The 18,287-nt window shown below is 48.2% G+C and overlaps 1 protein-coding gene and 1 pseudogene across 1 annotated transcript; one reads left to right on the top strand and one right to left on the bottom strand.

Moving 5' to 3' along the window:
• The first annotated feature begins 1,579 nt into the window (after nt 1–1,579).
• On the top strand, nt 1,580–3,043 carry LOC109756570 (LRR receptor-like serine/threonine-protein kinase EFR; annotated as a pseudogene).
• A 565-nt stretch (nt 3,044–3,608) lies between these two features.
• Nucleotides 3,609–7,323, bottom strand: LOC109756571 (probable E3 ubiquitin-protein ligase XBOS32). The gene is made up of 10 exons (XM_020315420.3): nt 6,613–7,323; nt 6,423–6,482; nt 6,242–6,313; nt 5,986–6,161; nt 5,752–5,912; nt 5,582–5,640; nt 5,447–5,493; nt 5,221–5,361; nt 4,658–4,749; nt 3,609–4,394 (listed from the first exon to the last, which is right to left on the bottom strand). The coding sequence occupies exons 1-10, from the start codon at nt 6,805–6,807 to the stop codon at nt 3,895–3,897; spliced, it is 1,503 nt and encodes a 500-aa protein (XP_020171009.1). The 5' UTR covers nt 6,808–7,323; the 3' UTR covers nt 3,609–3,894.
• Between the last annotated feature and the right edge of the window lie 10,964 nt (nt 7,324–18,287).

Here is an 18,287-nt window from a genome sequence, read left to right as displayed (position 1 = left end):
GAGTTGGTAGCGGGTAAGCGGTGGTGGTGCTATGCGAAAGTGGTGGTGGTATGCGGAAGTGGAAATGGGCACCGGGACAAAATTTGGCGAGAGTTAGGCGGAAAACAGAGCGATGGATGGAAGTGGCTGCTGCCAGGGGCCGGATGTCCGGGCTCAGAGCCGGATGTCCGGGCGGTCGGGCCGGATGTCCGGGCTCTGGATCCGTGGACGAACGTGATGAACTCCGCGTGGAGAGGTCAAATCCGGGGCAAAATTCGGACGAATTTGTGGATGGAAATCAGGGGAAAGATGGGGAAAAGCTAGATCTACCTGCAACAAACGAAATCCGCGGATCAAATCCAACAAAACTTCATCACACCAACAAATCACAAAAAAAAATTGGGAGCTCTTTTGTGGGGAATTTTCGAATTAGGAACAAAATCAACAAAAATATGCTAGAAAACAAAGGGGGAGGCTCCGAAATCGTGATCAACGTGGCTCATGATACCAAGATGATGTAGGGTGGAACCCTAGATGGCCGATCTTTCACGAAAGGGGCGGATCTCGCGATGAACACGAAGAACACGAGGAGGAAAACGAGGGGAAACACGAGAGAATCACTCAAACCAACAAGAACAATCACACATGTGCTAGATCCTCGAAACACAAAGAGATACACGATCTGAATCCAAAAAAGGACGATACAAGAGGTAACCGGTTCTTCTCCGAAAGGAGGTCTTGATGGGGCCACCCAAGAGGGGGTCTTGAATCCGCTTGGAAGGATCTTCTCCGAGGAGGCGCGATCTCCGAGGAGAAGGTAACCAAGTGGATGAGCAAAGCTCTCACACAAACATGAGCTAACCCTTTGCTAACCCTAGAAAGATGGAGGAGAAGGAGTATATATAGTCTAGGGGGGCGAAGGGGTACATGGGCCTCGGCCCTTTACTGTGCGCAGACAGACGGGGTCGGATGTCCGGGCGTCGGGGCGGATGTCCGGGGCTTCAGGAGGCGCCGGATGTCCGGGCTGGCGATGCTGGCCTCGATGCTCTCTGGATAGGCGTGGTCCGGATGTCCGGGCGAGGGGCCAGATGTCCGGGAGCTCGGGACGGGCCGGATGTCCGGGCCTTTGACCGGATGTCCGGGCTGGAGTGGCACTTCTTCTGTTCTCTGGATAGGCTTGTCCGGATGTCCGGGGAGAAGGCCGGATTTCCGGGTCGGCGGCCGGATGTCCGGGCTAGTCGCCCGATGTCCGGACCCTGTAGACTTGGCCTGGATTGCTTCTGTAGTGGACGATGCTCCAGGGGCAGGATGTCCGGGGTCTTGGCCGGATGTCCGGGGCCTGGAAGGTGCTCTTGCCTCCTTCCGTTGGTTCTCTCCATCCATGGACTTGGCGACTTGTCCGTCTTCATGTGCATCTCCGCGAGGGTCTTCTAGGTACCTGAGCACGCATAGCATTTCCGTTTGAGGTAGTAGCCATGTCTCGAGTGGATCATATGTGATATCACTAAGGAAGGAAGTCACCTCGGTCTCGAGAGCTCTAGCTCGTGCTCGTGTCATGGGTCCTCTTGGCGCTTGATGAGACGATGGTAGGTCCATGGGGATGACCATAGGATGCTCCGCATCACTAGCCTACCTAAATCTATCTCATAACTCCTTCAAAGGCTCAATTCCAGGACATCTCGAAAAACTAAAAGGCTTAACATCAATAGACCTCTCATTTAACAATCTCTCAGGTACCATCCCCATGTTCCTTGCTAACTTTACTTACTTGACTACCTTGAACCTCTCATTCAATATGCTAGAAGGGAAAATACCCGAGGGGGTGTTTTCTCAAATCTCACATCGCAATCTTTGATTGGGAATTCTGAGTTATGTGGTGCTCCACATCTAGGATTTCCGCCATGCCTTGAAATACCACGCTCAGGTAATAGACACTTGCTACTGTTTCTACTCCCAACACTGACACTAGTTGTCGGCGCCATTGCTATTTGTTTATACCTATGGTTCATGAAGAAACTTAGAAGGGAGATGACAACAGTTCTATTGATCTAACTAATGTCACAGGACATCAGATAGTCTCCTATCATGAGCTCATTCGTGCCACCAATAATTTCAGTGCCAACAACATCTTGGGATCAGGAAGCTTTGGAAAAGTCTTCAATGGACAACTGAGTAGTGGCTTGATGGTTGCGGTAAAAGTTCTCGACATGCAACTGGAGCAGGACATCCGAAGTTTTGATTCCGAGTGTCAAGTGCTCCGCATGGTGCGACACGACAACCTGATAAAGATACTCAACACGTGTTCCAACCTTGACTTCAAAGCACTAGTGCTTCAGTACATGACAAATGGTAGCTTGGACATGCTCCTACACCAGCCTCAGAGTTCATGGCGCCTAGGGTTCCTTGAGAGACTAGGCATCATGCTCGACGTGTCGATGGCAATGGAGTACCTCCATCACAATCACAACGAGCTGATCTTTCACCGTGACCTGAAGCCTAGCAACATGTTGTTTGACGAGGAGATGACGATGCATGTAGCGGACTTTGGCATTGCAATGTTGATTCTAGACGACAAATCCACAACATGCACGAGCATGCCCGAAACAGTAGGGTATAATCAGCCACCTCTTGTTTTCATGCTCAACCACGTATAGATTATGTATCCACTTGAATTAATAAATAGAGCGAGTACGGGTCTCTCGGAAAAGCATCGTTGAACAGCGACGTGTTCAGCTACGGAATCATGCTCCTTGAAGTCTTCACCAGGAGGAGACCCACGGATGCCATGTTCGGCGAACAGCTGACCCTCCAGCAGTGGGTCCATCAGGCATTCCCCGCGGAGCTTCTCCAGGCCGTGGACGGCCAACTACTGCAAGGACCCTACCTTTCTAGTGGGAGCTCGGACCATGGCCTTCTTGCGTCCGTGTTCGAGCTAGGTTTGCTCTGCTCCAGCGAGTCGGCTGACCAGAGGATGACGATGCGCGATGTGGTCGTGGCGCTGAAGAAGATCAAAGACGAGTACGCCAAGCGGACAATAACAATGCCGTGTGGTGTTGCACAGTGATCGATCTCCCTTGCTAAATGGGCTCGTGCGCTGTGGCCACCGGCGCTCCGGTCATTCACAGCGTCGCACCCCGACCGTTGTGTCTGGACGTGCACGCGGCTCTTAAAATATGCAAAAGTGCCTTGAGAAATATAAAATCTGTAGACAAGTTCCTGCGGCCGGGCTCCCATCATGCGAACCACCTCGGCCAAATCAGTTCAGCGGGGCAACGCCATCATTCTCCTACAACTGTAATGTCGGAGGACCAGTAGTGTACTATTCTAATCACGATGGAAAGAAAGATCTCTTCTGGTCTGGAATTGTACTAGCATCTCCAATGAACTCTTCTTGATGACAGCAGCAACAGGAAAGCATGCCAACAATCATAAACAAGTTTGTACTACGTGCAGCGCAGCACATGGAGCCATGGAGAGGACGACGGACGGTTAGCGGAGCCACCAAAAGCGCAGCAACATACAACATGCAAGGCTGTACCAACGGCGACCAGCGCCGCCCACCCCGCCCTTTGTGCCGGCCACTCACAGCCATTCAACCACCGGTTCAAACAAAAGCGTCGCCGCCACCGTTCAAAAAAGCAATGCCACTGCATTCCAATCGCTCGCCCAAAAAACACAAGGTTATTTACAAACCCAGGTAGGTAGGTAGGTAGGTAGGAATAGTTCCATTTCCCATATGTTGCTACAGCGCTACTCATGATATGATAGATAGATACCAATAGGGGAGGGATTTCGACCGCCCCGCCGCGGTAAAAATAGATAGGAGGGGGGCAGCCAGCCAAACTAACAGGTAAAATATGACACCCTTTCGAGAAAAAGCCGCAAAACATGGCAGGCGAGATCTGATGAGGTTCATCAGCTGCTGGTGGCGACGATGGGGCTGAATGTCACGGGCCACGCCCCTCGCCTGTTGGCCTCGCCGTGGGACGCCGACCGGCCCAGGCTCGACCCGAACCGCGAGCACCGGATGAGGCACGGGTTGGTGTCCATGGCGCCCATGCAGAACGACGGGTTCAGCTTCATCGCCTGGCAGCTCAGGGACCGGAACGACGACGACCCCATCGGCGGCATGCGCATGCCCCCGCCGCAGTGGAGCTCGGCGCTGGCCCGGTACGGATGGCCTCCACCAGGGGCCGCCGAGTCGGAGCTCACTGCCGGGCACGTCGCGCAGAAGGACAGCGAGAGGCTGTTCCGAGGGAGCTGCTCCCTTATCGGGCTCGTGCCGGGGAGCGCCACGAAGGAGGTGATCGGGTGCCGGCAGAGCGGGCACGGTATGGCGCCCGCGGGGTTCGCCGACGTGTAGCTGGTCGAGCAGAGGTACAGGGCGCATCTCGTGCAGAACTCATGTTTGCATCCTGCACAGGTGAAAAGGCTCGCAGTCATTAACCGAAAGCAAGAAACATGCTTGCTTTTTGTGCTCCCTGCGGTTGTTGAGTTACCAAGTGGATATGTGCCAGAACATAAAGTGTGAGCTGATTGATGGACTTCATATGTCACTCATGCTACAAGTACTTTGATAGTTTCATGTCCTTTTGTGCAAGATCAATCGAGTAAAATGACAGTTTGCTTAAAGTACAATAGCATGTGATGTGAGTAAAATGTATATTTCACTGCGTACCTTCTGCAGCAACAGAGCAGCTCCCATCTAAGCAGACAGCACATGGGTCAATACATACAGGTGACTTGTTTAGGTACCTCCAACCACACTCCCTACAAAGCAACGAGCCACCAAACCATCAGATATTACCACTAACCAAAATAAACACTGGACAATAGTTTAATATGACAGTCTGTTAAAAAATAGAAGCCACAATATCTTCATGTTGCCAGGGTTAGGGACAACATATGGTCTGATCATACTATAGGAGACCAATAATTATGCAAGTCAATAATACATACATGAATAACAACAGATGACAACTTATGCGGAATAATGTTCGGTTCTCTATTACATTTTTTCAAACGCAGACTACAGAAAAGGGAAGATAACCTATTTAGCAGCAGACTTTCTTGCTTTCGATAATGGAGATATTGTCCCCGGCCTTCTGAACCGAAGATACGGACAGCCTCAAAAACTAATTGCATACTTTTTTTTAGAGCTAAACAAACTCAATTTGCACATCAGCAGGCCAACTGGAAAGCAGAAAGTTCAGCTTTTTGCAAGATTTAGTACGCACTGACCTGGCAATGCTCATGATACTCATAAGTGGGAGGCACAAATATGGAGAAGCAAGAGTACGTATTTGACCCCCTGGTTCATTACTCAAAATTTCCTCAATAGAGTTTCTATGCCATGAATGAGCTACCATTAACGGGGTCGAGCTGCATAAGGCAAATGAACAACCGAATTAAAATGATGACAAAACAATGACAGTTCTTTGTATGTACCAGGAATTCAAAATCATACCCACTAGCATTTTTGGCAGCAAGGTTGGCTCCTCGAGCAATAAGAAGCTGCATTCAACGGTGTATGGTTAGCTGATGTTGAGAAAATCACTATACATTTAAACAACAAAATTGCCTTCAGATTAGCATAACATACTTGACAACATACAGCATTTCCACCACAAGCAGCATAATGAAGTGGGGTGCTACCTGATCCTGTAAGATGAAAGCAAAGTAACTTATAAGTTATAACACCGTCATATCTGAATCGAAGTATAAATCTGGATAACACCTAAAAAGCAACAGGAAAAAACAGTTGCAGAATACCTATAAGGTCGATAGTTGTTCCATCTTCAATGGTGACTTCAGAAACAGATGCCCCCAGGTCCAATAACAACTGTACACACTCTACATGGCCATTTAATGCTGCCATATGAAGTGGGGTTAGGCCTCCATCTGCCTTCCAGTTTACCATCTTGACCAAACCACTGCCAAGACAGGTATGTCACTACATGATTCGTTTAAGACGTAAAAGAGCAACAAGCAATGGATCCAACATACTCATCATCAAAATCAGCATCTGAAACTTCTTCAGTCGATCTGTGGTTCGTCTGGTTTAAGAAGTTTGGGATGCTTGGCACATAATCTGCAAGCACAAGACGAAGGCACCGGGCATGACCATGCAGCGCAGCAAAGTGGATAGCAGTCCCGCCATTCAAATAATCTGTCCTGTGGATCTGAAAGACATTTCGCCGCCTCAGGACTACATATCCAAGCAGTAAAAAGAATCAGAATGAACAGCAAGCAAAATGCTCACATTTGCATTGAAGAGCATTAGTGTCTGAACAACCTCCCAGTGGCCATATTGGCAAGCTTGCATCAGAGCAGTCTACACATAATCAGAAATATACAGGCTTCAGCATAGGTTACCGACCGACTTCATCCCTGATGTCGAACTGAAAATTACAAAAATGTAGTATAGCAGAGATTGAGTTTACCTGCCCCCTGTAATTCCTGAGGTTGATCTCCACACCGGATTCGAGCAACAGAGAAACAATCTAGACATGGCGCCAACGACAGATAAATGTGAGTGCGGTTCCTTTGCCAAATCAACGCAGATGTCAACAGGTTTATTTGAATGCATGAATGTCAACATTTCAGCCAGTCTGGAAGACAAAATGGCATTACCTCATGGTGACCCTGCGCCGCGGCGTAGTGCAGCGGCGAGTTGCGGCCGCCGAATGTGGAGTAGCGGGCCAGCCGGGGGTTGTACTCGAGGAGCGCGCGCGCCTCCTGCAGGTCGCCGTCCCGGGCAGCGGAGACGAGGCGCTCGCCGGAGGCCGAGCACCCGAAGGAGTTGCCCACGAGGCTGAGGAACCCCATGGATGCCCAAAGACGAGGTCTTCACGGCCAGAGCACCTTTCCTCTGGCGCACGGGGATCCTTCGTATCAAACGCTCCCCGAATTCCTCAGAAATTAGGGGACGCCGTCGGGGAAAGATGGCAAGAACCCGCCGTCCCCAAGAACCGCCGGGGTCGGTCGCTGGTCCCGATCGAGGCGAACCGGACCGAGGCCGGCAATTCCCCTCCGAATCAGCCCCGAATCCCGGCAAGAAAAGCAGGAGGCCGGAGGGGGGATCACGGGCGGCCGCCGCCTCGAATCCTCAGAGCGCCCGCCCGCCCGCGATTCCAGCGATGGGGGGATGGATGTGGGGAATCTTGGGCGGGCAAAGCCGAGGCGATTTGCACGAACGCGGGCTTGCAATTCGGCGAGGGCGAGGCAGGTGGACGGAATAAATGATCTGATGGAGACGGAGACGGCGACGTCGACGTCGAGATGCAGAGAGAGAGGGTGGTGGTGGCAGGGAAATCTCCACGGCACGTCCCTCTCCGGCGTACACAGTGGTGCTTCCAAAAACTTTATATCGGTTTAGAAAAATAGAACAGCAACTAATCAACGAACGATAATGACTTGGATTTAAATTTTAATCACCACGACGATGCGAGATGGCGACTCTGATCTGAACAAAAAAGATAAGACATGGCTAGGGGGAGGTGTTAATGCTTTGCTTTACCTTTTCCAACCTGCAAGATAGATAGTTGTTGGTGACAAAGCTCACATTTGGTGTCTCCCTCCCTATTGTTTACTTGTGTTTATCCATCATGGAGTTTGCTTTTCTTTGGTTTTTGAGATAGAATAGATGTGTTTGCTATTAGATAATCGCCCCTTGTGATTTATAGACGTGGTCGGCGACAGCCTCCCGCGCTATTGATTGTAAATAAAAGGTACCGATAACGCTAGGGTGACCAAAGACCGAGGGAGAAGACCACGTCGGACCGATTATTATTTGCTACTAGCTAGGTATATCTCATCGTATTTTAGAACGCAATTAATGTCAACCTCGCGCGCAATTGATTGCAAATAAGGCGTATCGGTAACGCTACGTCGACCGAAGACTGAGAGAGAAGACCTCGTCGGCGTGGTTATTTGCTACTTCATATACCCCAACCGAATTTTAGAATACAATCAATGTCAACGTCACGCATGACGCATCGGTGAGTCACGGCGCAAAAGTGTCGCCGACGCGGCAAGACTCGCAAAGGTGATCTCAACGGAGTGGTTACGATTGTGGAGCATAGTCACCTCCAACAAAGAATCGGGCGGCACTGCTTTAAAACATGCTCGACGTCAACCTCGCACGCTATTGAACTGCAAAATAGAAGTGTCATCGATGGTACATCAATTAGAGGCTAGGAGAGAAGAACTTGTCAAAGTGGTTGTTTGCAACTAGATGTTTTCCCCGCTGTCTTTTAGAGGTTCGGGAAAACTCCTATACAAGTGTGGTTATGGCTGCAGGCTCTGCAAAAATGGCGGATGCAAGCTCGTGGTCAAGGTTCATGTTGTGATTGGTGGTGGAATCTTAGTTTTGCAAGACCATCCAATAGCATTAGTAGATTACCACACCGCGATCGCATGAGATTAGCCTATGAGAGATGTGTTTGCACTATTGTCTCGATGGAGTAAGGTTTGTTTACAATGCCGACAACACTTGTTGTCTTGCAACTCCTCCTGATAGACTCTTAATGGATGGCGGCTAAGCAAGCTGGTGATGTTGTAATTTGCAACGTCACAACTCTTGATCACTCCAGCGACGCCAATGACACTTCTGATTGCACTTCTTGTGACAATTTCCTTGGCGATGGTCATAGAGTACTCTAGCCCTATAGAGCATCGTCCCATGTATTCTTTATTCTTTTCATCTCTTTTTGGCTTTTCATATTTGTTGTAAACTTGTGATGTTCAAAGCACTTCATGTATTACAACCAATAACCTTCTACAAGGAAGGTTAGGAGCCTAGTATTGGAATACTTTTCAGCAATTTTATGTAGCTGCTGATACCCCCCCTCCTCGCGTCGTAGTGATTCTTCAAACAAAATTGGTGAATGTACCCTCACACAATAGTGAAATTACAACGCGGTGCTGACGACCGAATCGCTGAGAGAAGATTGCAAAGCATAGTCACTGACGACATGGGAGCTGCGGTGGCTCAGCATGCATAGGGAAGAATACATTTCAAAGTTGAGGGTTAGGAGAGTACTCTTCTCGTCCTTAAATTATCTAGAAAATCCATTCAATCCAACATGGTATCAGGTTCCATTACCAATGGATATAACATAACAAAAATGTAAAACCGCGTCCAAATTCGCAAGCGTCTTGCAAAGGAAATGATAAACATAACAAACAGTGAAAGAGGTTCAAACTGCCGAAAAGTGCCTGCAGCTACCGGGATGCAGGGCTCCTGGTATTTGAAATTTTTGAAAAACACAGTTTCGTTGCTTAAAAAAATCTTATATCAAATACGTGAATACACACACACATTCCTAAGGCCTGGTAAAAAGCTGAAAAAGATATACTTTATATTTTGGGAAATACAAAAAAGAGAAATTTCTGACAGAAAATGGCACACCTTTTCTCCTATATAGTGTCAGAAATTTGTATTTTTTTCTATAGCCCAAACCAAAATGAGATTTCTACCAAAACTTGCTACGGGTATTCGGAATGTGTATATATATCCCCGTGAAAAATTTCACATTTATTTGAAACTTCAAAAATACAAATTTTAAAATGTTTAAATATAGAGAGCAGTGGAGCTCGGGTGCTGCAATCCCTCTCTTCAAACTGCCGCATACACGGCTAGCAGTTCCCTACACACAAACCAAAAGCTAGGCCCATCATAACCTCCAACTAGCCTATTACGGTACTCCCTCCGTCCGCGAATAGGTGTCCTCCAATGTCAAGGGTTTCTTCAGCCTGTCCTTGCTCCAGCGCTCCACGTTCCTCGTTCTGAAGACCTTCTGAATACCAGACAAAGGAGCGAGCATAACAAACGAATTCAGCTGGAGGTCGAAATTTTCCAGAGAAAAAAAAATGGCAATTAGTACTTGCATAGGACCACATTTTGCTTATACAGTGGTTTTTTTCAAATCTTTGATTGCAATTTTTGTATGATAGCTGACCGAGCTCGCGGCTTGTTGTGATTTTTACAAATCTATATCTACACTTGTAAAACTGCAAGGCAACATTCCACCTTCCCGGCCCCCGCTACTAGTGCCGTCCGACAGACTGCGTATACTGCACTGCAAATCCCAATCATCGATAACCTGCACTGCATATCATTGGCTTCTGCCTGCACACTGTCACTGTGGCAGCCTGCCAGAAGATGAGCAAACTTTAAACCTTGTTTGCTAGTACTATGACTACGGGCTTACGGCCATTGCGGCGCGTGTGGGAGATAGATGCAGGCTGCTGCTGCTGGGCCAGGAAAAATAGTACGTACTGATGATCTGGGCTTTGATGTGTCCACTGGAGCGCCACCACCGGGCCGAACAGGACGGAAGCACCGCGCGGACCACGGCGCAAGCCCGTCGATGGCCCTGCTCCAGCAAACAGGAAGCTACCATCCTTTCCTCGAAAATAACCCCAAAAAAATCCCTAAAAAAAACATCCTTTCCTCCAAAAAAAGAAAAGAAGCCAGTACCATCCATGGCGCCATCAGCCACGCACAGTTCTCTAACAACACCTCTTGTGTCCTGTCCCTTGCCTTTGCAGTTTGCACGTAGTACTATCAGGATACGAATGATGATGATCCGTCGATCCGCTGGTTATGGTTATACTGTTTGTTCCCTTGGACTTTGGACTGGCATCTATTTCTTTTGTCCTAGTTTTTTTTGTTTCTTGTTGCTAAATTATATATTTATGTGAATTAGACAAACTGCAACGACAATCAGTAACGTTGACCGATCGAGCGGAGCACGGTTCCCGTCCCCCGAGGTCGCATGGGTGGCGGCAGACGAGCCGAGGCCGGGCATGGGTAGGAGAAGAGAAGACTTTGGAAGAAAGGGCCCGCCATGCCATGCACCCACCGATCGCCGTCGCCTCGGGTCTGGCTCTCCCATGTCAAATCCGTCCGCCAATGCCAATAATCGATCCGTGCCCGGGGAAGCTCGCGCCGGCCGGAGTTTAACCCGAAGTGGCACTCGCACTTGCACCGACCGCGCGATCGGAGGCACGCGACGCGCGCTGGCTGTGCCTCCGCGACAGACGGTCCGTCGATGTCGCTCGACCCCCCTGGCATGGCGGCAGCACGTACGCACGGCTTCCGTCTATTGGAGCAATTTTGGTCGGGAGATGTAGGCGAGCTCATTTTTGATTTGATTCTCCCCATCTTATCTTCAGGCGCTACTTTGCCATCGGAGAAGTATATACTGTACGTCTGTACGTACTAGGAGTCTATAGGACTAGCGTGTACGTTCGTGTTGCTTTGGTGCTACTGCTAGCCCGTCGGCGTACGTGGATTTGGCCATGCCTCTCTATCAGGCCGGGGGCCTGATAGCCGGCCATGCGTCACCGTCAGTCGCAACGGTACAAAGAAGCTAGTCGTACGACCAAAGCCGACGTCGCTCCGGTCTCCGCCCGCTCACCTTCTTCCACGCTGTACTCCAGAATTTGACCGTGCGTTTGACTCGCCGACACTGCGACTGTGAGACTAGTGAGCAGAGGAGTATGGTACTCACGGGATACGGTGATGGCCACGCGGTGAATCGCATTCGCATGCACGGGCAGGAAGTTCAATGGCGCTTCTGGGTGGGTCCTGCCGCACGCACCGTAAAAGGCCTTGTGGACAAGAAAAAATATGCCTGGAAAAGTCAACCATAAACCCCGACCCGTCACCGTCAGTACCGCCATGGCAACCGTATCACAGCACGGCAAGCATCCGGGTTTCAAAATTCACCTCGGGATTCGCGTGCTGCTGTGTGTTTCTCCCTTCCTCATCGGTGCTTCTCTTCTTCCTTCTTTTCCGGGTTGCCAAATCACATGCCTGTGCTAGACCATGATAACGTTTTTTCCAGCATGGCCGTGGGGTGGAGACGCCAGCGTGGTATACATGATTGCATCAAAATTTAAAAAACATTTCCATCTTTTGACCTTCGCTGGAGCAAATAAATAAATTAATTAAATTGCAGCAACCATTGGTACTCCCTCCGTTTCAAAATAGATGACTCAACTTTATACTAACACCACCGTATCGTATCCTGCACAAAACTACTCTACGGCTAAACAGAGTACTCAGCTGTACTCAGCTTTAGTTTAAGAGAAAGCAGAGTACCTCTTGGTAGGCAGGGCACGCACCGCAAACGTCATACTACTTAAATAACTAATCCTGCAAAATTCAGTACCCAATTCCGTCACCACGCTACTCTATTCCATTTCAAATGAGGCAATCCTGCCTTTTGCATGTACTATATGTTATACTTTATACTCCCTCCGTTCGTAAATATAAGTCTTTGTAGCGATTTCACTATGAACCACATACGGATGTATATAGATGCATTTTAGAGTGTAGATTCATTCATTTTACTCCGTATGTGGTCCATAGTGGAATCTCTCCAAAGACTTATATTTAGGAACGGAGGGAGTACAAAAGAACCACTGTATATTTCGGTTGGAAATTTATCCATTTCAATGTATTTTGTTTTTAATATTTGAAAAGATGCTTTAGGCTGTGTTTGATAACCAAGTACTTAAAAAACCAGAGTATTCAAAAACCGCAGTATTTTAGCATGTCGGCATAAGATACCACAGTATTGGCATATCAAATTAATTTAGAGTACTCATAATACAGCGACCTGTTTGGCAGTGCCGTATGCAGCGATGTAAAATGGGTTTTAAGCTAGCGCCTAGCTAGACGTTGCATGCACAAAACGGCGCTGCATGGCCATACCATACACAAGGCTTGTAGCTTACCACGGAGGGCGTTCCGCAACACGACATAGCCGACGACGCACAACGAGACTGTTTGGCCTTCTGCTGTGTCACCGTTGAGTCATGGTCGCGCACCATGCGGCGAAGCTACGCGAGTGTGCGTGGACTGGAACGGCTTTCATCCACACCGCCGTGGAGGGGCGCCAGGAGCTGGCCGTGAACTGTAACCGCGCGCCCAAGATGGCGTTCGTCGTGTCTACAGCTTGCTGCAAGCCGTCTCTAATAGTGACTCCTCGTGCATTGTCGTCCCGCCGCGCGCAAGTGCTTCTCTGCAGACTGCAGCCCCTCCACCATAACTGCGTTCCATGGCTTCATGGTGCCGGCGTTGGCATTCGTCGTCATGCCAGCCATGGAGCGGAACGGTGTCCACGGGCATATTCTACGGCAAGGTACATATCACGTAGGTAGCCCATGGGGTGCTACCCCTGCACGCGTAAGTGCACTTGTGGCTAAATCATGCGTGCTGAACTGGATTAGTCCCTCGTGCTAGCTTCTATTGTAGCCCTGTAGGTGAAAACGGGCGGGCCTGCGGCAAGAGGCGGGAGGATGAAGATCAGCGTATTAACTGTTATTTTTCCTTTGTTGTCTCTTGATTTATCCATGGCCGCCGAAGGTGAAGATCTCCAGGGATGACAGGGCGGAGACGGCTTGCACCGGGGAAGAAGATAACAACAGCCGTATCTTTCGCGTGCTCTGTTTTAAAAAAAGAGGTCTGGGGTTCTTTTTATTAGACAGAGAAAATACTGTGGTTTTGGGAATACCGCAGCATTAATACCACAGGTTTTTCTTGGTAGCCAAACACCTCACAGTAATTAAAACTATAGTATTTTAGAAAACTGCAGTATTGTCAGAAAACTTTAAAAATACTTTGCTATCAAACGGGGCCTTAGCTAATGCACAAAAATGTAAAGAAAAATAAGGATACGTGGAAATTTCACCAGGTTGTGTGCGCTCCAGTATCTATCACCTCATTTTGCCCTAGGCATTATATATGTTTGTATATTTTTAGTAATTTCCAAAAATAGTTATAGACAAGTAAAACATGTTTTTCTAACAATAATCCATATTAAGTATTAACTTGACAAATGTTCTTTTTAATTAAGCAAAAATAAAATAAATAAAAATGATGTTTAAGCCAAGACTTGAATGCAAGACTTATCTATAAAAGACTATATACGATAACCACTACACCTCTAGAATGGTTGGATAGTACATAGCACGGGGTGCGTGGACCCAAAAACTTACCATATCCGTCCGGATGTGTTTTGTCATCTAATGCAATTTAGACGCCCTTTTTCATGAAAAACGGAAGAAAACCCCGAGTGAACCGCCGACCGCGGGGGAGGGGGGCATTGCGGTTATCCGCCCAAATAAGAAGCTAGGTTTCCTTTCTAGTTCCTGCCTCCGTCCATGATTTTATGGTACGACGGGCTTCTGTTTGGCACACATGGACAAGCAGTAAACTCTAGTTTAGCCACGAATATGACAGCTCAGAAGCTTCGAAAGGCGGAGCAGGCAGAGAATCCCGATGGAGACCATTAAGCAAGCAAAGCCTCGTGTCACGGAGGAGAAGAACAATTAACGTTGACCGATCGAGCGGAACACGGTTCACGTCCCACGAGACCGCATGGGTGGTGAGGGCAGAGAAGACGAGGCCCGCCGCAGCCGGCCGGGCAAGAGAAGAGAAGACTTTGGAAGGAAGGGCCCGCCATGCACCCACCGACCGCCGTCGCCTCGGGTCTCGGATGTCGGATGTCAAACCCCTCCGCCAATGCCGATCGATCCGTGCGGGCGTGGCCCGGGGAAGCTCACGCCGGCCGGAGTGTAACCCGAAGTGGCACTCGCACTTGCACCGACCGCGCGCCTCTGCCTCCCTCCGCGACAGACACCTCCTCCACCGATTGGAGCAATTCTGGTCGGGAGATGTGGACGAGCTCATTTTGATTTGATTTTCCCCATCTTCAGACGCTACTTTGCCATATCCGTACTAGGAGGAGCAGCAGTGCGCGTACGTAGTAGTATTGCTTTGCTGCTACTGCTAGCCCGTCGGCGTACGTGTTTTTGGCCATGCCTCACTATCAGGATGCCGGCCATGCTTCACCATCGGTCGCAACGGTACAAAGAAGCTGCTACTACTAGTTTCCGAGTTTTTTTACGGCGATGGCCACGCGGTGCATTGCATGCACGGGCAGGGCAGGGAGTTCAATGGCGCTAGCCTGCCAGACTAGCTTCTGGGTGGGTCATAAAAGGCCTTGTGGAGAAGGAAAGAAATCATGGCTGGCAAAGTGAACCACGACCCTGACACGTCACCGTCAGTGCCGCCATGGCAACCGTATCACATGGCAGCAAGCAAGCGTCTGGATGTTCAAATCCGCCTCGGGACTCACGTGCTTCCGTTTGTTTGTTTCATCCTTCCTCATCGGCTCTTCTTTTCTTCCTTCTTCGCCGGGTTGCCACGGTGTCGACGAGGAAGAGAGCACCACCGCGAGTCACAGGCTTGTGCTTCATGATTTCGTTTTGTCTAGACCGGAACCGCCATGGCCGTGTTGTGGAGACGCCAGCGTATCATTACACCAAACTTTGAAAACATTTCCAGCCTCTGACTTTCGCTCAAGCAAAAGAATTGAAATTGCAGCAACCAAGTGGGAGAAGTTAAGAGGCGAGTAATGCTCGGGCTGGAGGTCAAGCATAGCCTCTGCCTATGCGATGGCGGCCCAACCAAATCCACGGTATCGTATCCTGCACAAACAAACTACTCTACCGCTAAGCAGAGTACTCTGCTGTACTCTGCTTTCGTTTAAGAGAAAAGCAGAGCACCTCTTGGTAGGCAGGGCACGCACCGCAAACGTCGTTTTACTACTACTTAAATAACAAATCCTGCAAAATTCAATACCCCCTCCATTCCATAATATAGCGTATATATATTTTTTGAAAAGTCAAACCTCACAAAATTTGACCAAGTTTGTGGACAAAAGCATTTACATCTAGAATGCCAAACATATATCATTAGATTTATCATAAGATTTTATTAGCAAGATTCATCTAAAATTTGACCAAGTTTCATATTTTATATTTTTATATTGTACATATAAATAATTTTCTTAACAAACTTGGTCACGGTTTATAAGGTTTGGCTTTTCAAAATTATCTATATGCATTACATTATAGAACGGAGGGAGTACTACTCTATTCTATTTCAAATGAGGCAGCCATGCCTTTTGCATGTACTACTCTATTCTATTAGCTAAAGCATATATATATAGAAAGAAAGACCCACTATATATTTTGGTGGGAAATTTATCCATTTCATTGTATTTTGTTTTTTAGATTTAAAAACATGCTTTAGCTAATGCATAAAAAATGTAAAGAAAAATAATGATACGTGCAAATTTTACCATGTTGTACACGCTCCAGTATCTATCACCTCATTTTACGCGAGACATTATATATGTTTACATATTTCTAGTAATTTTTAGAAATAGTTATAGATAAGTAAAAAAGGTTTGTATAACAATAATTCATATTCAATATTAATTGGACAAATGTTCTTTTTAAGTTGGTAAAAATAAAATAAACAAAATTATTGTTTGAGTCAAGACTTGAACGAAAGGCTTATCAATAAAAGACTATATATGATAACCACTACACTCCAGAATGGTTGGATAGTGGATTGCTGAAGCCTGATGCGGATGAGAAGCTCCTCACGGTTGTTCTCCGCCGCTCTCTGACAATGATAGAGCCGGACGCCCGCCAGCTCTGTCGCAAGAATGCCAAGGCAATCTGGCTCCGTACCGAGCGATCGGAGCGTGAAGCGGCAAAGAAGGCGGTGGTGGCGGCGAACCAGCACAACGTCGTCTAGAGGATGGTCGGCTACATCGACTCATCGTTCGACGACTTCGACATCACCCACGGCTCTGACGACCCCCCCCCCCCCCCCTCTCGCCGTCGATGCCACACGGAGGGCTACATCCGCTCTGGTGACCGGAAGGGCGAAGGACTGGCGAGGAAGTGGTGAAGATGCTCGGTCCTCTCCGTCTCTTTTTGCATTTTTAGATCTTTGTCCGTTCATACAGCTGAGATGTGATGTTTAAACTCTGTCGTCTTTTGGTCCGGATAACTGTCATATGCGGTTTGTTCTATGTTTCGAATTTCGTTGATCACTTACGTAGTTTCTTTCGCGTTGCATGTACGACATGGATTAATGTACACGACTTTGAACGCGGCAATTTGACTATTTACCGGTCATCGTCCGCAACCGCACTCGAGCGTGTCCGTGAATGTATAGGGTGATGTATTTAATATATCCAGTTATAGATGCTCTTAGGTGTGTCAAATTGCTCCAGCTAGGCATTTTTGTTGAGTTGACACACAATTAAATAAGAAAGAGAAGATTGAGTATTATATATGTGATGTACAACTATGTGTTATGCATGACAGTGAGTGAGGTTACTATGATACCAGACTATGATATTGTGCACTATAGAGGCAGTATCATACACTAGTGTCATACGCAGACTAGTATATGACACTTTCCATTGTGACCGGCTAACTATTGTACATGGTGACTATAAGGTTGGCTATAGATAACTGGACAACAGCTATAGCCGGCAGCTACCTATACTATTAACCATGCTCTTTTTTTGATCAAATATTAGCCATGCTCTTATTGTACCTGCTCTCAGATTGGATGAATATTAAAAAAAACAGAAAAAAAAACCTATTTTTGCGATAAACTTTGATAAATATTTTCTGTGCTTGAATTTTTTTACCACGAAGGAACATCCGTGGAGGTCGTGTGGAGTGTTGATTTTGGTTTTTGCCATGATTTTCATGGATGTCATTTAGTGATAAAAAATATGTTAAGCATACACAAGATTTGTCAATGTTTCCCACAACAAACATTTAGTTTTTTCTTTGATTTTACTGATTTAATTTGAGCCCGGGGGGAGAATAGGACTCTTATACGTAGGGGCACGAATATGGTGACAGCTTGAGCGAAGCTTCGAAGGACGGAGCGGGTAGAGAATCCCGATGGAGACTATCTCAAAAAAAAAAAAAAAAAAAAAAACAGGCCTCGTGTGACGGACAAGAAGAACAATTAACGTTGACCGATCGAGCGGAACACGGTCCCCGTTCCCCGAGGCCGCATGGGTGGGTGGTGGGGTAGAGAGGTCGAGGGCGAGTCCGAGGCCGGCCGGGCAGCAGAAGAGAAGACTTTGGAAGGGCCCGGCATGCACGGACGCACCGATCGCCATCGCTTCGGTCTCGGACGTCAAACCCTTCCGCCCATCGATCCGTGCGCGCGCGGCCCGGGGTGGCTCACCAGCTGACAACTCGAAGTGGCAATCGCACTTGCGCACGCAGCACCGACCGCGTGCATGAACCGCGCGCTAGCTCCCGTGTGCACCGACAGAAGAGCTGCCGGCCCGTCCGGCAATGCTGGCCGTGGCCGACCGGCGCCTGGCCTGGGCTCTGTTAATCAGCCCTGCAGTACGTGGTTACTACGTATACGGCGGGTTAGAGCAGTTTTGGCACACGTA

Source organism: Aegilops tauschii, chromosome 6 (assembly GCF_002575655.3).
Source record: "Aegilops tauschii subsp. strangulata cultivar AL8/78 chromosome 6, Aet v6.0, whole genome shotgun sequence".
NCBI lineage: Eukaryota > Viridiplantae > Streptophyta > Magnoliopsida > Poales > Poaceae > Aegilops > Aegilops tauschii.
This window is presented reverse-complemented; position numbering and strand designations above follow the sequence as displayed.